Source organism: Hippopotamus amphibius, chromosome 14 (assembly GCF_030028045.1).
Source record: "Hippopotamus amphibius kiboko isolate mHipAmp2 chromosome 14, mHipAmp2.hap2, whole genome shotgun sequence".
Taxonomy (NCBI): domain Eukaryota; kingdom Metazoa; phylum Chordata; class Mammalia; order Artiodactyla; family Hippopotamidae; genus Hippopotamus; species Hippopotamus amphibius.
Window position 1 is genome coordinate 62466082 of NC_080199.1, and position 15753 is coordinate 62481834.

Genomic DNA, 15753 nt, shown 5'->3' on the forward strand with positions numbered 1-15753 from the left:
TTGAAGATTCTGAAGACAACCCTGTGATTGATTTAGATGTGATCGATATAACTAAATGTAGAGAAGAAACTCCGTCAGGAGGCAGATGTCACCAAGCAGTCACACTGGATGTTCAGAATGAGGTTGAGATACAAAAGCCCCAAGAGGGAAAATCTCCAGCATGTCGAAACCAGCAGGTCTTTTGTGATAAAGAATTACCAAGTGAAACCAAGAGTGCTTTATGTGATTCTCTAAAGAAGTTCAATAAAGGGAATGTGTTTTTATTGGATGCCACAAAAGAAGGAAATGTGGGCCGCTTCCTTAATGTGAGTACATGGGCTGAGATTCCTGTATCTAAACCCTTTCTTTCTAGGCCTCTTAACAAAATCATAAGGAAAATATGATTAACAGATTCCAAAGCCAGACTACCTGGATTAGAATGCCAGTCCTAATCAACTGTACTTCAATTTAAAAAAAAAGAATGCCAGTCCTCCACTTATATGACCTTGTTATTTGACCTCTCTATGCTGTATTTCCCACCTCTATAATATGGAGATAATAATAATAACTGTCTAGGATGTTATAAAGATTAAATGTATTATATATAAAGTGCTTAAAGGGTACTAGCACACAGTAAACAATTGCTTAAGAAAGCTATAAGAAATGGTATGTAAGAAAATCATATATATTTATTGAAAGGTTTTCAAGATTGGTTACTTCAAAAAAAAAATCACAATGGGACACGTAGAATAAGCTGCTCTTTTGTGTCTTACATAATATGGTATGTCTTATTCAGAAATGCCTCTAACTATTCAAAAAAAAAAGCAGTTGGGAGTACTTATGTCTTACTCCAAGTTTTGAGTGATTTAGTGCCTTAGTACAGAAAAGCAGTGCATGTATCAGAATATTGCATTTTACTGTCCTACTCCTTTTTTTATTCCTACACCATAGTCGTTTTCTGTGTATGTTTGGGATATATATAATGAGATTTATTTTCATTTATACAGAGAAGTATTTATGATTTCTCTGATTTTAAGGTTCATTGACACTTAAGGCTCCTGACCTCTTCATGATAAGAGGGATAATTTGTATTATTGGCCATAACTACTGTGTAGGGTGGAATTGCAGTTACCTTGTAGCTTTCCCATCAGACTGCTGTTCTGTCCTGACTCCTACCATCATACATGCTTATCAAAGAAGGTATGGTCCCAGGAATCCTCCAGGGAAAAAAAATCCCTTTCAACCTCTAGTGCCAGTGTGTATATAGGCTCTCCTGTCTTTGGCCAACTGGACCATGTGAAAGCCACCTCCATGCCCTCTACTCTCTGGGCTCCACTTTATCCTTGCTTATCCTGTCCAGGAGAGTGAAGAGGAGTCGTGGAAGGAGTATGGGAATTTTGATACCCTCCGCACATCCTTTGGAAAGGTCCGCTCTAGTACACTGGCCCCTGGATATGGCCTTAATTTTTCTCTTTGATCTGTATCAGAGCTCTTCTTCCTCTCTGTGGGATGGGCAGCTTTGACTTTTCCTTTAAAGTAATGGGAAGCATGCATGGCCCATGATTCTTCTATGCATTCCCTTTGCTAGGCTCAACACCTCTTTTTTTGTTGTTGTTGGCCACACCACACGGCTTGTGGGATCTTAGTTCCCCAACCAGGGATCGAACCTCTGCCCTCAGCAGCGAAAGTAGAATCCTAACCACTGGCCCACCAGAGAATTCCTTCAACACCTCTTTAAAATGTGACTTTTGAATGGTTTGAAGTTGATGTTCAGTGATAATTTTATATGTAATTCTGGTCCCATCAGAAGATCAGAAAAATCTTTAAAACCAAAGAGCTTTTGTCCTTGCTAGATAAACTGTTTATTTGGCTTTTTTCTCTCTCCTAGTTAGGAGGATACTTGGTTAACAGGGAATAGAATCCTCTCCTCCCTTCCTCTTTCCTACAACTGCTTTCACTACTTCTACACTATTGCCAAACATGCTAGGAGCTATGAAATATGCCAGGAGAGCCAGGAGATCATTAAAGAATGATCCCTAGCAAAGGACTGTTGTGGATTTCTTTCCAGTAGGTTATGTGGAATGGTGGCTGCACTAGAATGATATGGTTGGTTTCACCAGCTGGATCCCTCCCTTGTTTATAGGAGGAAAAAACAGGGCTTTTCTTTCTTTCTTTTTTAATTTAATTTTCTATGTATACAATACATTCACATGATTTAAAAGTTTAAATAAAGTAAAAAGCCTTAGAGAATACATACATACATACAGCCAAATAGAATTCTGTTTCAAGGTCCCTCTGACCCTGCCAAGTAGGCACCATGAGTAAAGCTCACCAGGCCCAAACTGAAAAAAAATGTATGGACAGGAAGTTATCATTGAAATTTAATGGTGGCAAACACGTCTGAGGAATATTGCTGGGATGTGATCCCTTTATGAATCTGGTGATAGATAAATGTGCAGAGATGGCGGCCAGTGGGCAACAGAACGATATTGGAATGGTGGTAATGGGAGGAAGTAGTATTATCATGTTAGAAGCCTTGGAAAAAGGATAAGGTCGTGTTCAGCAGAGAAATCGATTACTTACACAGGTACCCTTTCCAAAGAGTCTGTTTGACTTATGATGTAAAACTCAGGTCTTACACATTCTTCATATTAAACTTTTTGTTTTGTTTAAAAAAAATGTACTCTGCCCCCATTCACCCTGCGCACTCCACCCTCTGTAGTAAGATCATTTTTATTACTTTTTTGTGTATTCTTATGGTGTTTCTTTATGCAAATACAAGTAAATATAAATATGTATTCTTATTCCTACCCCTTACACAAAAGATAGCATATTATATTCACTACACCTTGTTTTTTAAATTAACAGTACACACTGGAGATCTTTCTATATCTGTACACAGAGCTCTTTCTTCTTTTTGTTTATATTAATAGCTGCATAGAATTCCATTGTGTGGATATCCCAGAGTTTATGTAACCAATCCTCTTTAGATAGATACTTGGATTGTTTCCATATCTCTACTGTTGAAAACAGTGTTCAATGAATGATCTTATGCATGGATACATGTGCAGATATATCTGTGAAATACACTCCCAGATATTGAATTGCTGAATCAAAAGATAAATGCATTTATAATACTAATAAATATTGATAGATTATCTTCTGTAGGGATCTGTACCATTTTGCATTTCTGTTGGCAAGGTGTAAGAGTGTCAAAACAGGGCTTTTCTGAATGGATTCCTACCATCAACAAAATTGTAATGAGCTATGATATTTTATACACTAGTCAGAAATAAAAAGGAAATAAACAAAAATAAGTGAGATGTGTTGGAAACACTATGGTATTCTAATGCTTTAAAGAACAAGGTATCAAACTTTATGTTATATCTAACCTCTGTGTGTGTTTATTTTTTTTAACAGCATAGTTGTTGCCCAAATCTTTTGGTACAGAATGTTTTTGTAGAAACACATGACAGGAATTTTCCATTGGTGGCGTTCTTCACCAACAGGTTTGAAAAACTTTTTATATGATTTAATTTTGAATTGTGACTTTAACAATAGAAAGATAGTAAAAGAAGTTATGTGCTATAGCCCCAAATATCTGGTACCCTAGAATATTCAGTTATCCCAAACTGTTTGTAGTCAATAAAATCTTAAATAGCTGAAATTTTAATTCTTATTTTCTCTTAGACTTAATGCCTGAAAAGGCAAAGAATGTCAGGTCTCAGCCAGTTCAATTCAGAGGATAAATGATGCTGAATGCTACATCTTTAAGTCCAGACTACCCCCAACTACCATACCACAGGCCTTATCACATTACTGGGTTCCACTGTTTGCAAAACACACTTCCTTCCTTGTGGATATTAACAAGTTTCTTCTTATTTACAGTTTTAGTAGATTTGAAATATAACTCAAATGATTATTCTTAATAAAAGAGCATTTCTAATTGGTGGGTGGTAGAGAGAAAGAGAAAACCATATTTTCGAGGATGGTTAATGATGTTAATATGAAAATTGATACACTCAAATTTGGTTCATTTTGTAGTTATTCAGGGTAATTTATGATTATTTTTAAAATTTCTACTTTCTAGGTATGTGAAAGCAAGAACAGAACTAACATGGGATTATGGTTATGAAGCTGGGACTATGCCTGAGAAAGAAATCCTCTGCCAATGTGGGGTTAATAAGTGTAGGAAAAAAATATTATAAACCTGTAGCTAATGCCTGTTCATGAAATTAGCTGATCTAGCTGAAATTCGAGCCATGCAGAAGAAAGCCCAGTGGTCAGTAGAATTAATTTAGATGATGATCCAGCAAGAGACTCCCCCTCAGTTTACCCTTGTTGGGAGATCATTTGCATTACTTCAGAATGCTAGGAACAAAATAAGGACCTTTCCATATGCATAGCGTATCTCTTTGTTCTTACTGCTGTTCAACTGTACATGAGTAGGATGGAAGTGTATATTTTATATGAAATACCACTATATAATTTGTAACTTATTTGTAAAATTATATATTAAGAAAAACAAATGTCATAATTGATTTCTGCACTTCTTACTGCTTTTGTAATTATCTTCTTTGACTTTCATGGTCCCAGAGGGCCAAATCTCACATCTTTACCTACAAAACTTATTTATGTTTAATTCCTGGCAAATAATTTACCATTGTGAGCCATAAGGTGGACAACAGAGCCTGAAGAATACGTTGAAATTAACTTCATGCATATTACTTCCAAGTATTTTAATGCTATTTGGAGAAGCTGTATCTGGCTCCATGAAACAGTGTCCCATCAGTCCATTTGAATGAGAAGGGGGAGAAGCTCTCCTGTGGGGAAGGTTTTGGCACACTCTTTGAGATGAAACTTCTTTTCCACAGATTCTCTTCACTCCTTCCATACAAACACTGACAGGAAAAGAGGGAATAGAAACTTGGAGGAATTGGAATATATTTGGTCTAGATAGAATAGAATCATAAGAAAAGGAAACTTAGAAAATAGTCAGACGTGGCTTATTTAGGCCAGAAGAGATTGTGCTGGGCAAGAATTTCACCTAACAAAACAAAACAGTTCCACTGAGCTGCAAAGTCTGAAACAGACCCTTGGATGCATGATGTGTCAATTATTTTCCTAGAGAAAAAGGGAAAGAGTTACTTTGCTATAAGCTACCTAGCCATGATAGTCTAGTGGAAAGGGGATGAGAATCTCCAAGAGTTAAAACTAATTTTATCTATAACAAAGATGTACATTTGGCTGCCAGGAACTCCCCCTTTGGAACCAGGATGGGACTACTAGCTCAAAAAGGAGTAATCAAAAGTAGTTCTGGTTTTTGAGGGTTTTTTTCTTTTTTCTGAACTTGATTCTGGGTTTAGTTTGGTTACCTTTCAAACACAAATCTATTCTAAGTTTGGACCTGATTTAATTTCTTAAAAATACTGAACTAAATAAAAGTTTAACTTGAAATTGGTTTAGAGAGTGGGAAACCAAAGAGCTAGGAAAGGGAGCAAAAAATTATATAACCCAACAGCCTGTAGACAGATGAAGAAAGTTGAGAAGTGCATTTATTCACAGTAAAGATGCAAGAATTTTAGGTAGTGTGCTAAAATAAGGTGAAGACACTTGATAACATGGAAAATATTTTTGTGCAGAAATCTGACATCCTGATCTGCTTCATTCTGTACTGGTTCACAGCTGTCATCTCCCATCAGCATCCTAGAGATTCCCTTTGTCTCTCTACATCAGGTCTGTTTCTAGTTAAATCCCGTTTTTTCCCCTTTCCTTGATTTACTCCCACATATTGGTGAAGTACATCCTCCAGTAGCTTTTGAAAGGGAAAAAAATGAGAGGTAGATATTTTGAGACCTTGTATGTTTGAACATGTTATTTTACCCTTACACTTGATTGCTATTTTGGCAGAGTGTAGTTGTGACTAGCTTCCATACCCAATTTTGAACACATCTGCTACATTCCAGTGTTGCTGCTTTGAAGTCTGAAAATGTTCTCACCTCTGGCCTTTAGGGTGACTGTTGGAAATCAGATGCCATTCATCTGTTGTATATGTGACCAGTTTTTATCTCTCTTCAAGCTTAGCATTCTCTTTGTCCCAATGTTCCGTTCCCAGTAAGTGCCCATTTTTATACCTCATACCAGGTGCTTGGAGGGATCTTTCAATCTGAAAACTTTGTTCTTCAGTTCAGAGAAATTTTCTTGAACTATTTCTTTAACGATTCCATATCTGTGTGTTTTTTCTTTCTAGAATTAGACCTACAGGATTGGTTCTCTAATTTTATTATCTTTTCTCTTAATTTCCAGCTTTGAATTCTTGCTCTACTTTCTGGGACATTTCCTCAACTTAATCTTCCAGTTTGTCTACCGTGGTGGGTTTATGGTTTGGGTTTGTTTGTTTTTGTTTTTTTTTTGAGGGTTGTTTTGTTTTAATACTTTAAATTTCTAGAGCTCTCTTCTCTGTTTTTTTCTTCAGTAGCATCCTATTTTTTGTTCATGGTTGCCGTATCTTATCTCTTTGAAAATACTATTTATATAGTATAACACACAGACATTCATATCTATATTTTCTTCTTCCTGAATATTCTGTGACCTGCAAGGTTTGTTTCTCTGTTTTCCCTGTATGTTTCCTTTGGTCTTTGTCTTTCATGTTTTAGGCTTTCCTCAGTTAGTGTTCTTGGCAGTCTGCTCATTCCTTAAGAGTAGAACACTGAAAAGCTGAAATTACAAACTGAGAATGGGGGAAGGGGCTCTTCAACTGCTTCAGCTGACCTCGCTGAGCTATTCAGTCTCTTATTCAGTTTCTTTAGGACTTTCTTTTCAGCCTGGCAAGGCGTACTCTTCCATCTTACTGCTTGAGGCCAAAAAACTTTGCCGCCAGGGCCTGCTTTTTTCTCTCGTTTTGCAGCTCCACACTTTTGCTTCTGTAATCCATTTGTTTGTCAAGACTATCCAAGTTATCCTTCTTAATACTGCTTATCTTTTCTGTCCCCAATTTGCCTCTTTTCCTCTCTTTAAAACCTCAGAAAGCAAGACCTCCAGTTTGCCTTTGATTAGTTCCTCAGCAAACCACCAGCTATTACATGCTTCTTGTACAGAGCAGCTTATTTTTTAACCGTAATTTAATTATATGTGTTTATGTTCTCAGTATGTGTATTTGTTCCATGCACCGGAAACCTCATCTTGTATGGTGCTGTGTACCCTCTGGGTGCTAAATAAAGGCTTGTGACTGGCAACTGGAATGACGCTCAGTTAATTCTGCGTCCGTTTATGATAAACGTATTTAGCCCAAACTTGGTGGTACAGTTTTTGGAATATAACGGGTAAACCCTCAGAAGAGCAATCATCTCTCCAGCTGATTCCAGGGGCTTCGGCCACCTTTACTCCGCCCATCGGATAAGTGGGTGCGGGGTGGGGAGCGGCTTGGCGTGATTTTTTTAAAAAAGCAATTCAAATCCCGACTCAGATCTGGAGAAGCTGCGAGAGTTTCTGTTTGAGAACCCCATCTACAAAACCGAGGGGCCTCTTCCTGCTAGGGACGTCTCCCCGAGCAGGGGAAATCAATCAGCACGATTTCATCAAAACGGACTTCCGGCGGGCGCGGGCACAGGGCGCAGCTATGGAGCCGGCAGGGCCTTCCGCGCCCGAGTCTGTCCGCGGCGCCGGCTGGTCCGAGGCCCGGGCCGCGCGGGACGCGGTCCCCCTCCCCACCGGTGAGTACCGCGCGGGGGGCGGGCAGGGGTCCGGCGGCGGCAGACGACCGGGGCCGCTCCCCGGTCGCAGCCGCATGGGGTCCTGAGGACCCGCCTCCCGAGCCAGCGCTGAGGTCTGGGTTCGGCAGCCCCTCGGCCCTTGGGCGTCCACCGCCAGCGGCCCTGATCCCGGAACGCCGCCCAGGGCTTCTCGTGAGGGGCGGGTTTGCCTGCCGTTTACCGTTTACCTCACCCACTGCTGATGGGCCAGCCCATTGCTACCGTCCTACAACGCTAGGGATCCAGCCAGCGAGGAAAACCGAAGGAAATGCCTGTGGGTTTCCTCTCCCAGCGCAGCTCCACCCAGCCCTGAAACAATGCAGTGGGAGAAGTGCCCTGGGGAGGTGGGCTGGAGGGGGACCCCTCTTGAAGGGAAGTGGTCAGCTGGGTGTCAGGAAGCCGTTTGGAAAGTTTACACAGAGAATGTAAGGTTTTGGAACCATCCCCTCCTCTTCCTTTAGTAATTTAAGTCTGGGCCTCCCCGTAGGTGAGGCAACTGCCTTCTGAGTGGGCTCCTTCCCTGCACTTCAGCAGGTGTAGAGCTCCTGCCGTGTGCAGGCTCAGGGCCAGGTGCCGGGGATGCAGAGATGAGTTAGGCAGACCCTGTCCTAGAGAATCTAATAGGCAACTCATGTGTGACCTGCTAAGAACCACAGAGGCACAAATGAGGGGCTCCTCCAACTCAGCCTGGTGTTCAAGGAACACCCTATCGTAGTTTTAAAGGGCAAGAATCACCCAGAGACAGAGGTTGAAAGGGTGGTGCAGATATGAAGACTCAAAGCCATCAGACGCAAAACATCAGATGTGGCAACCACAAACCAAACAGTTGACTATTTCATTTAGCTAGTGTGTATACAGAATGCAAGATGAGGAGTTGCTGGAGATGAGGTTCCATCCTGACCTTTTCCCCAAACTCCAGACTCGTATAACCAACTTCATCAATGCCTGGAACAATCTCAAACTGAATATGTCCGGAAGAAAACTGTTTGCCTGCACAGCCACATGCTCAAAACCTGCTCAACCACCCGATTGCTCAGACCAAAACCCTAGTGCCACCCTCAGTTCCTCTCTTTCCTCCTTACCTCCCATCTCATGCATTAGTCAGACCAGTCAGTTCTCTCATCAATATATCTCGAGCATGACCTCACCACTTCCATCACTACCATCCAAGCCTCCATCATCTCAGGCCTGGACTATTGGTCTCCTGGCTTCCACTCTATAGACTTACACTCAACAGGCTTCTCATACAGACTGGCCGGCACAGTAGCCAAAATGATCTTTAAAAAACAAAAAGCAAATATGATTCTCCTACTCAAAGCCCTCCAATATTCTCTCATTACTTTCAGAATAATCTTACTGTGGCTACAGTGTACCCCATGTCCTAATCTGATCCAACCCCTTCCCATCTTGATAACTCTGCCACCCCTCACTGCATTGTGAATCCTCTAAGCCCCCACCATATTCAAATCTCTGCTCAAATGTACCCTCCACGGCCTTATCTGCCCATCCTGTTTAGAAGAGCCCTCCACCTACCCTCATTCATCTCTGCCTGCTTCCCCTGCTCTATTTTTCTTCATAGCACTTACCACTGCCTGAAAATAATACTTGTTTGATGTCTGTCTCTACTACTAGAATGTAAGTTCCATGAGAGTTGAAATTCACATCTTATTCCCTGCTTTATTTCTAGTGTCTAAAATGATACATAGTAGGTTCTCATTAAGTATTTGTTGAAGGAACGAATGTGGCTTGTATGTACCACTAACGTGGCTTGTATGTACCACTAATGTGGCTTGTATGTACCACTAACGAGCTTGGCTACTATTCTTTAGGTGATGGAGAAAGATTTTTAGCAAGAGAGAAACACAGGCAAGTGTACCTTTTAGATAAATCACTCTGGCAGCAACATGAAGAATGAAGTGGAGTCATGATAGGGAAAGCAGGAGGGAAATGAGATTATCAAAATGGACCATGTAGAAGACAGTGAGGGCAGGGCAGTCCACTTTCCACACTGCTGCCAGAACTCACTCTCAAGTGCACATGTGTGCGCCTGCACACACTCACACACACACACACACACATACATACACATGTGCCTACACACAGATCAGGTCATGGTACTTCCAGTGTTAAGTAGGACTTGTTGGCTACAAATAGTACAAAATCAACTTGGTGTCATTTGTTACTGAAAGCAGGGAGCTCACACTCACAGACCTCAGGAGCATGCATGCTATAGCATTTATCAGAAAGAGCCAGGAACTAGGGCCTGAGAGCCATCATAAACTTTGACAGCACTCAGAATATCTGCTTTGTTCTTCTCTTTCTTTGGTCCAGTTTTCCTGATAATGGGATAGAAGATGGCTACCCTCACAGCTTCTCAGTTTTTACATCTCCTTCTTCAAGAAACCAGCCCAATCTGAACTAAAATCTTCTATTCTGAATTCTGTATATCTGGGAGATGGGCAGGTAGGTCCTATGGGACTGTCAGCTGCGCCTAGGGAAAGAGTCACGTAGTATAAACATGCCTGCTGGGGGTCGTCATCCCTGTGCATGATTGTGAGCCAGATGGGTACCTTAAAGAAGGCCACTGAACATCTTATTCCCTGGCTGCCTGCCACCTCGCACCTACAACACACACATCCTTATTCCTCTTTTCACATTCTGAAGCTGTCCCCAGTAATGCATTCTGGCCATCCCAAATATATATCCTGCCAAACTTCTCCGAACATTATATCCAGTCACACCATCCAGAGACAATGTGATGAAGCCATTCATTTTTGCCATGCATTTTCCAAGTCCATTACCGAGACTCTAGGTAATAGCTACTCCTCTTCCATTTTGGTCTTCATCCAGTTCAGATATGCAGTTACTGGACTCAGTAGTAATGTCTACACATCTGATATACCGTGGCAGAACTAAAATAGTAAACTGCAATGAAAACTATTGATCAAAGGAGAAAAGGGGAAGGAATTTCCAAGCTAGTACCATAAATTGGTTGTCAGTCCAGAACATAGACCATACCCTACTGGAAGGGGATTGTAAATGGAAGTATAGGGTTAGTGAATCTCATTTTGTCAGTTTCACTCATTTCTTTAGCAGTGGAATGTGTTCCTTGGCCATCCAATCTGACTACCCCAGATTCTACCCTCTGGGTGGATTGCCCTTGTCTGGTGAGCTTTAAGGCCGTCTCTGGGAAGAGAAGCATTGGGAAGACACCCCTGCAGAGGATGTGGCCTTAGCAATCTCTTCCCGGTGGAGCTGGGCCTGGAGATTGCTGGTGGGACTGCCACTGTTGGTTTGAGTTAGTCATAGTTCATGTATTCTTGGCTTATTATTTTTCTTTGGTTTTGTTCTGTGGCCTTCCTGGTTACCAGTTTCCTTTTTGAGAATTTTTGTTGTCAGTCTCTGTGAGTCCTCAGGCCTGCTAGACTCAGTAGAAGGACCTTGGGGAGCCCTACATATACATATCTTCATTGTTCTTGGTCTCAACTACTGATGGAGACCAATGGACTCCTCCGTAAAATGTCCTAGCCCCAGTGATACACCTATCCCTCACTATCTGAATCTGTACAGTTCCTGAGTTCAGATAGTGAGGAATATCAAGTTATCCAAATGTATTTGGTTCATGAGTTTCAGATAATGTGTAGCAAATGTTCAGATGTGAGGGATGCCTGTCTGTGTCAAAGCCTCTAATGTTACTCTCCCAACTACAGAGAGTTCTATATAATCCCCCAGCCTAGAAGCATAGCCAAGATCTTTTAGGAAATTGTGATGAAAGGAAATTAGCAGGAAAAAGCTCTTAGGGGGAGCCTATGTGTCCACCTTGGGTTTCTGTCCATCAGCACTGGAAACTCCAGGTCAGAGCACAGCAGTGTTGCTACTACCTCTGTATTTCCAGGTGCAGGGACCCTGCAGACTTGGAAGTGTAGCTCAGACAGGCAGAGTCCCCAGAACAAGTGCAGCGGGCCACACTCAGGTATCAGCAGCCTGACAGCTCAGCCCGATGCAGCTCACCTGTCTGCAGGTGCAGCTTTGCACAGGAAAGGGTGACACTGCAGAGATGCCTAGCTCTTACACAAGGGGTGCTGCATATGCTAGAAAACATTATCATATTTTTTTATTAGGTAATTTTAGCACTAGTAATTTAACTGCCTGAAATGTTTTTTTAGCCTATGCTTTACAAGTTTTAATGTCCAGTTTGAGTGTTCTTTTAGATAAGAACGCAGTAATCGAAGTAGATTTTGGGTCCAAGGTAAATAAAACTTTGGGATATTTTTTCCTCATTTTCACCCTAGGATGGAGGCTTTAGGTGGTCAAATATTAAAATATATTCTAAAGCTTTGAAAATTGTAAAGTGTTGTATGGGTAGGGGAAGTGACAGGTCAGTGGGACAAATAGAAGTATGTAGAACAAATCTAAATATATGTAGTAATTAAATATATGAAAAAAGATTTAAAAGTGGCTAGCCGTTATGACAATGTTAGATCACCAGCTCATACTTTACAATAAAATAAATTCCATGTTAATATTCTAATGTAAAAAATAAAATTCTAGAGGAAAATGAGGTGTCTACCGAGTTATGTTCCCCTTACCCAGGAGGGAGAAGCAGTAAAATAAAAGATTTATATAATTTCATCAAACAAAACCTTTAAACATTCTGTATATCAGAGAACATTATAAACAAAGTTAAAAGGTCACATGTATGACTAACAGAGAGTTAATATCCTGGATACGTCACAAGCTCTTATGAATCAGTAAGGAAATAGTGAATAACTGAATGGAAAAATGGACCAAGAACATCAGTGCCAAGAAGAAATGCAAATGCCACCTTAAGCTAACTTAAATTCCTAATTAGAGATTATGATCCACTTCTCTCTGCATTTTGTATTCTTTCTTTTGACGTGGTCGTCTAACCTTCTGTTGTAGCTGTACCTTTATAGTATGTTTTTAAATCAGATAGGTAGACACCCTCTCATTTTTTTTTGAAAGTTTTCTTCACTGCCCATGCCCATTTATTCTTTCAAAGAATATATTTTTTTCAAGTTCTTTAAAATAACCTTCTTGGAATTTAAGTTGAAATGGCGTTAAATCTAAAACTTATGTCAACTGAAGAAAAATACACAACGTAAAAATTGCAAGTTATGTTTTATTTGAGGAACTTACTGAGGACTGTAGCCTGGGAGACAGCCTCTCAGCTCTGAGGAACTGCTCTGAAGAGGTAAGGGATGAGCCGGGATATATAGGAGTTTTTGCTGAAAACAAACATGTAGTCAAACATCAAAAAATTACTGCTAATAACAAAAAACAGACATCTCTAATTATTTTAGTGCTTTTCTAAGTATGGGAAGATGCAGGAGTCTGGGCTCACTGAAATTATTCCTTAGAAATGCATCGTAATTATCTAGGGCCAGTATCCTGTTTTTCTCCATCCTGAATTCCTCTCAGGGCACACTACTGATGGGGTGGGGTTGGGGGGCTTGCCGCAGTGGCTGATGGCTTGATGGAAAAAAGGCAACGTTTTTTTGTCCGCACTTATTTGAGATAGAATTGACAACATTATAATGGCCAGCCTTCCTATCCAGGTGCACCATATTTCTCTCCATGTATTGAAATGGGGCTTAAAACAACTCTTTCATCATGTTATTGCCCTGCTCAAAAATCCTTCCTGGCAGCCTTTCACCATCTGTTTCTCAAATTCTTTTCCAGCTTCCTTTGCACGAACTCTCCTCTTCAGCCCATCTGGTTTTCTGTCTCCCAGTCAGACCTCTTGGCCTCTTCCCACAACTCTGCTTCTGTCTGCAACGTTCCTCCCACCCTGACCCTCCTCCTCTCCATCTCCAGGTTGTACCAGCTCAACGACGTGTCCTTGACAGCACTCCATCCCACAAGGAGCATGTCCTCCTCTGTCCATAACTTGTATTTCCTACTCAGCACGTTATATTACTTTGTGCCAGGTGTTCTGTTATTTTATTTTCCTAATTGCTATTTGGTCTCCTTGTTTATTTTGTAAGCTTCTTGCAGGCAACAATTCTGTCTCGTGTTTTTTTATATCCTCTGCTGTGTCCTTCCATACAGTAGCCACTCTCCACATATGGCTCTTGAGCATGGAAAAGGTGGCTTGTCCGGTTGAGATGTGCTATAAGCGTAAAATACACTGCGCTTCAAAGACTCAGTACAAAAGGATGAATTGTTTCATTAATCAAATGTTGAGAGGATAGTATTTTGGATATATTTAGCTGAATAAAGCTTATGAAAATTAATTTCAGCCATTTTCTTTTGCTTTTTTAAATGAGGCTCCTGGAAATTCTTCATCTGCTCCTGTGGCCCACATTATGTTTCTGTGGACAGCGCTGGTCTAGAGCTCTCAGTGCAGTGACTCTTGTACAAGAGGTGCTCCCAACTCAGTGGTGATTTGAGATGAATGAAAAGCAGCAGTTGGCCCATTTCACTTCACCTGAGGAGTTTTAGTCTCAGTCTCTCCCCTTTTGCTTGGTTGATGAGGAGCAGGAGGATTACTAATCCGTAGCCCTACTAAGTAGGACCCAAATCCAGGAAACAGATGTTAATTAAGGAAGAAACTCATCTGGATGTCAGATAAACGCTGGCTTCAAAGTGAGGTCTTTTGACATTGTGAGATGCAAGATGTAATTTAAGAGAGACACCAAGAGATCTTACACTTTTAAGTAACAAAAAAGACTTTTAGGAAGTGCTTAAGCAGTTAACCTCATCTAAATTGAAACCTTTCGCCATCAAATGGTTAAATGAATTTTTGTTTCAAAACTAAAATTTGAAGATAAAACTGAAAGTGCTTTCTGCTACAGAAAACCAAACGAATAAGAGGGTGAACATTGGGAAAGGCAAAGAAATGTTAAATGGATGCTTGCAGGCAAATTAATAGCAAACTAATAGGTTAGAGAAGGTTGCCTCTCACTGATGCGTCCGGTGGGATATTGGGAATAGCTGGCTTTTTTCTCCTTCTCTGTCTCTTCCCTGTTCTTCCTAGCTCTCCTCTTAAGTTTCCTTTCTTCATTCCTGTCTTTTTTAAAAAAAACAAAAAACACAAAAACTGCTTCCTACCTTCATGTATCTTTCTCTCCTAACTTATTCTAATGCTAGATTACAGCACATTTAAAGTACATTGCTCATTTACTTCTTTAATTCACCCCAAATTTATTTTTGAATATAGTATGATATAGGGATCTAAATTCTTTTTTACAGGTAGTTAATCAGAACATTATTTCTTGAATACATCATTATTTTCTTGTTGATTTATAATGTCAGTAATTATTATTGAGAGCTTACTATGGGCAAGGCAGTGTTTTGAGAACTTTGTATTTAAATTCCTACTTATGTTTCTTAAGCAAAGGTTTCTGTCATGTTTAGACATTTTAAATGAAACTTTTTTTTTCTTTTCTTTCATTAAGGCATTAAAAACGTACGAAGTTGCTTTTCTACTTGGGTCCCAATTTTTTTTGCTTCCTGGGAGTTGAGACTGTCTCATAAAAACAAGTGCTCTGCCCTCTACTGTAAGACACGTGGAGGAGTTACAGAGACCAAGAAATTCCAATTTTCCATTTCTCATCAGGGATGTTACTTTATAGGTGTCTTTCAGGTTGCAGAAAGGTTGCAAAAAAGGATATGCGCGCTCTGTCCCAAAGGCCTCGAGTGTAGTGTCCTGTACTTTGCACAGTCAGAGAATATAGCTGCTCATGAAAACTGTTTGGTAAGTTACTTGAAAATACATGAGTCCTTTTAAGGAAGGATGTACCAAAATAGATAAATGTACTTTGGGTACAACAAAGAATAACACGTTGGCTGCCCATGGTTTGGGCTTTTAAGTGGGGATTTGGGAAGCATGTTTTTCCCTTTTTAAAGTTTCAGATCTTAACACCTTATGATTAGTTTTAGTTTTATTTGTAACTGATCAAACACACAGAGAATTATGATGAAGAAGCTTCCTTAAAGATATTTTAATTAAATATTTCAAATATAACAGATACCTATAGACGTTTCACCTAGATTTATA

The 15753-nt window shown here is 40.3% G+C and overlaps 1 protein-coding gene and 1 pseudogene across 1 annotated transcript in view; both read left to right on the plus strand.

The window, feature by feature from the left end:
- SETDB2 (SET domain bifurcated histone lysine methyltransferase 2) overlaps positions 1-15753 on the plus strand; it is a 92885-nt gene that overhangs the window by 54548 nt on the left and 22584 nt on the right. The window contains exon 12 of the mRNA XM_057707207.1: positions 15329-15450. Coding sequence (XP_057563190.1) covers positions 15329-15450 — 122 coding nt within the window. The remainder of the gene's footprint in view (positions 1-15328; positions 15451-15753) is intronic.
- LOC130835520 (small nuclear ribonucleoprotein G-like) lies at positions 677-3137 on the plus strand (annotated as a pseudogene).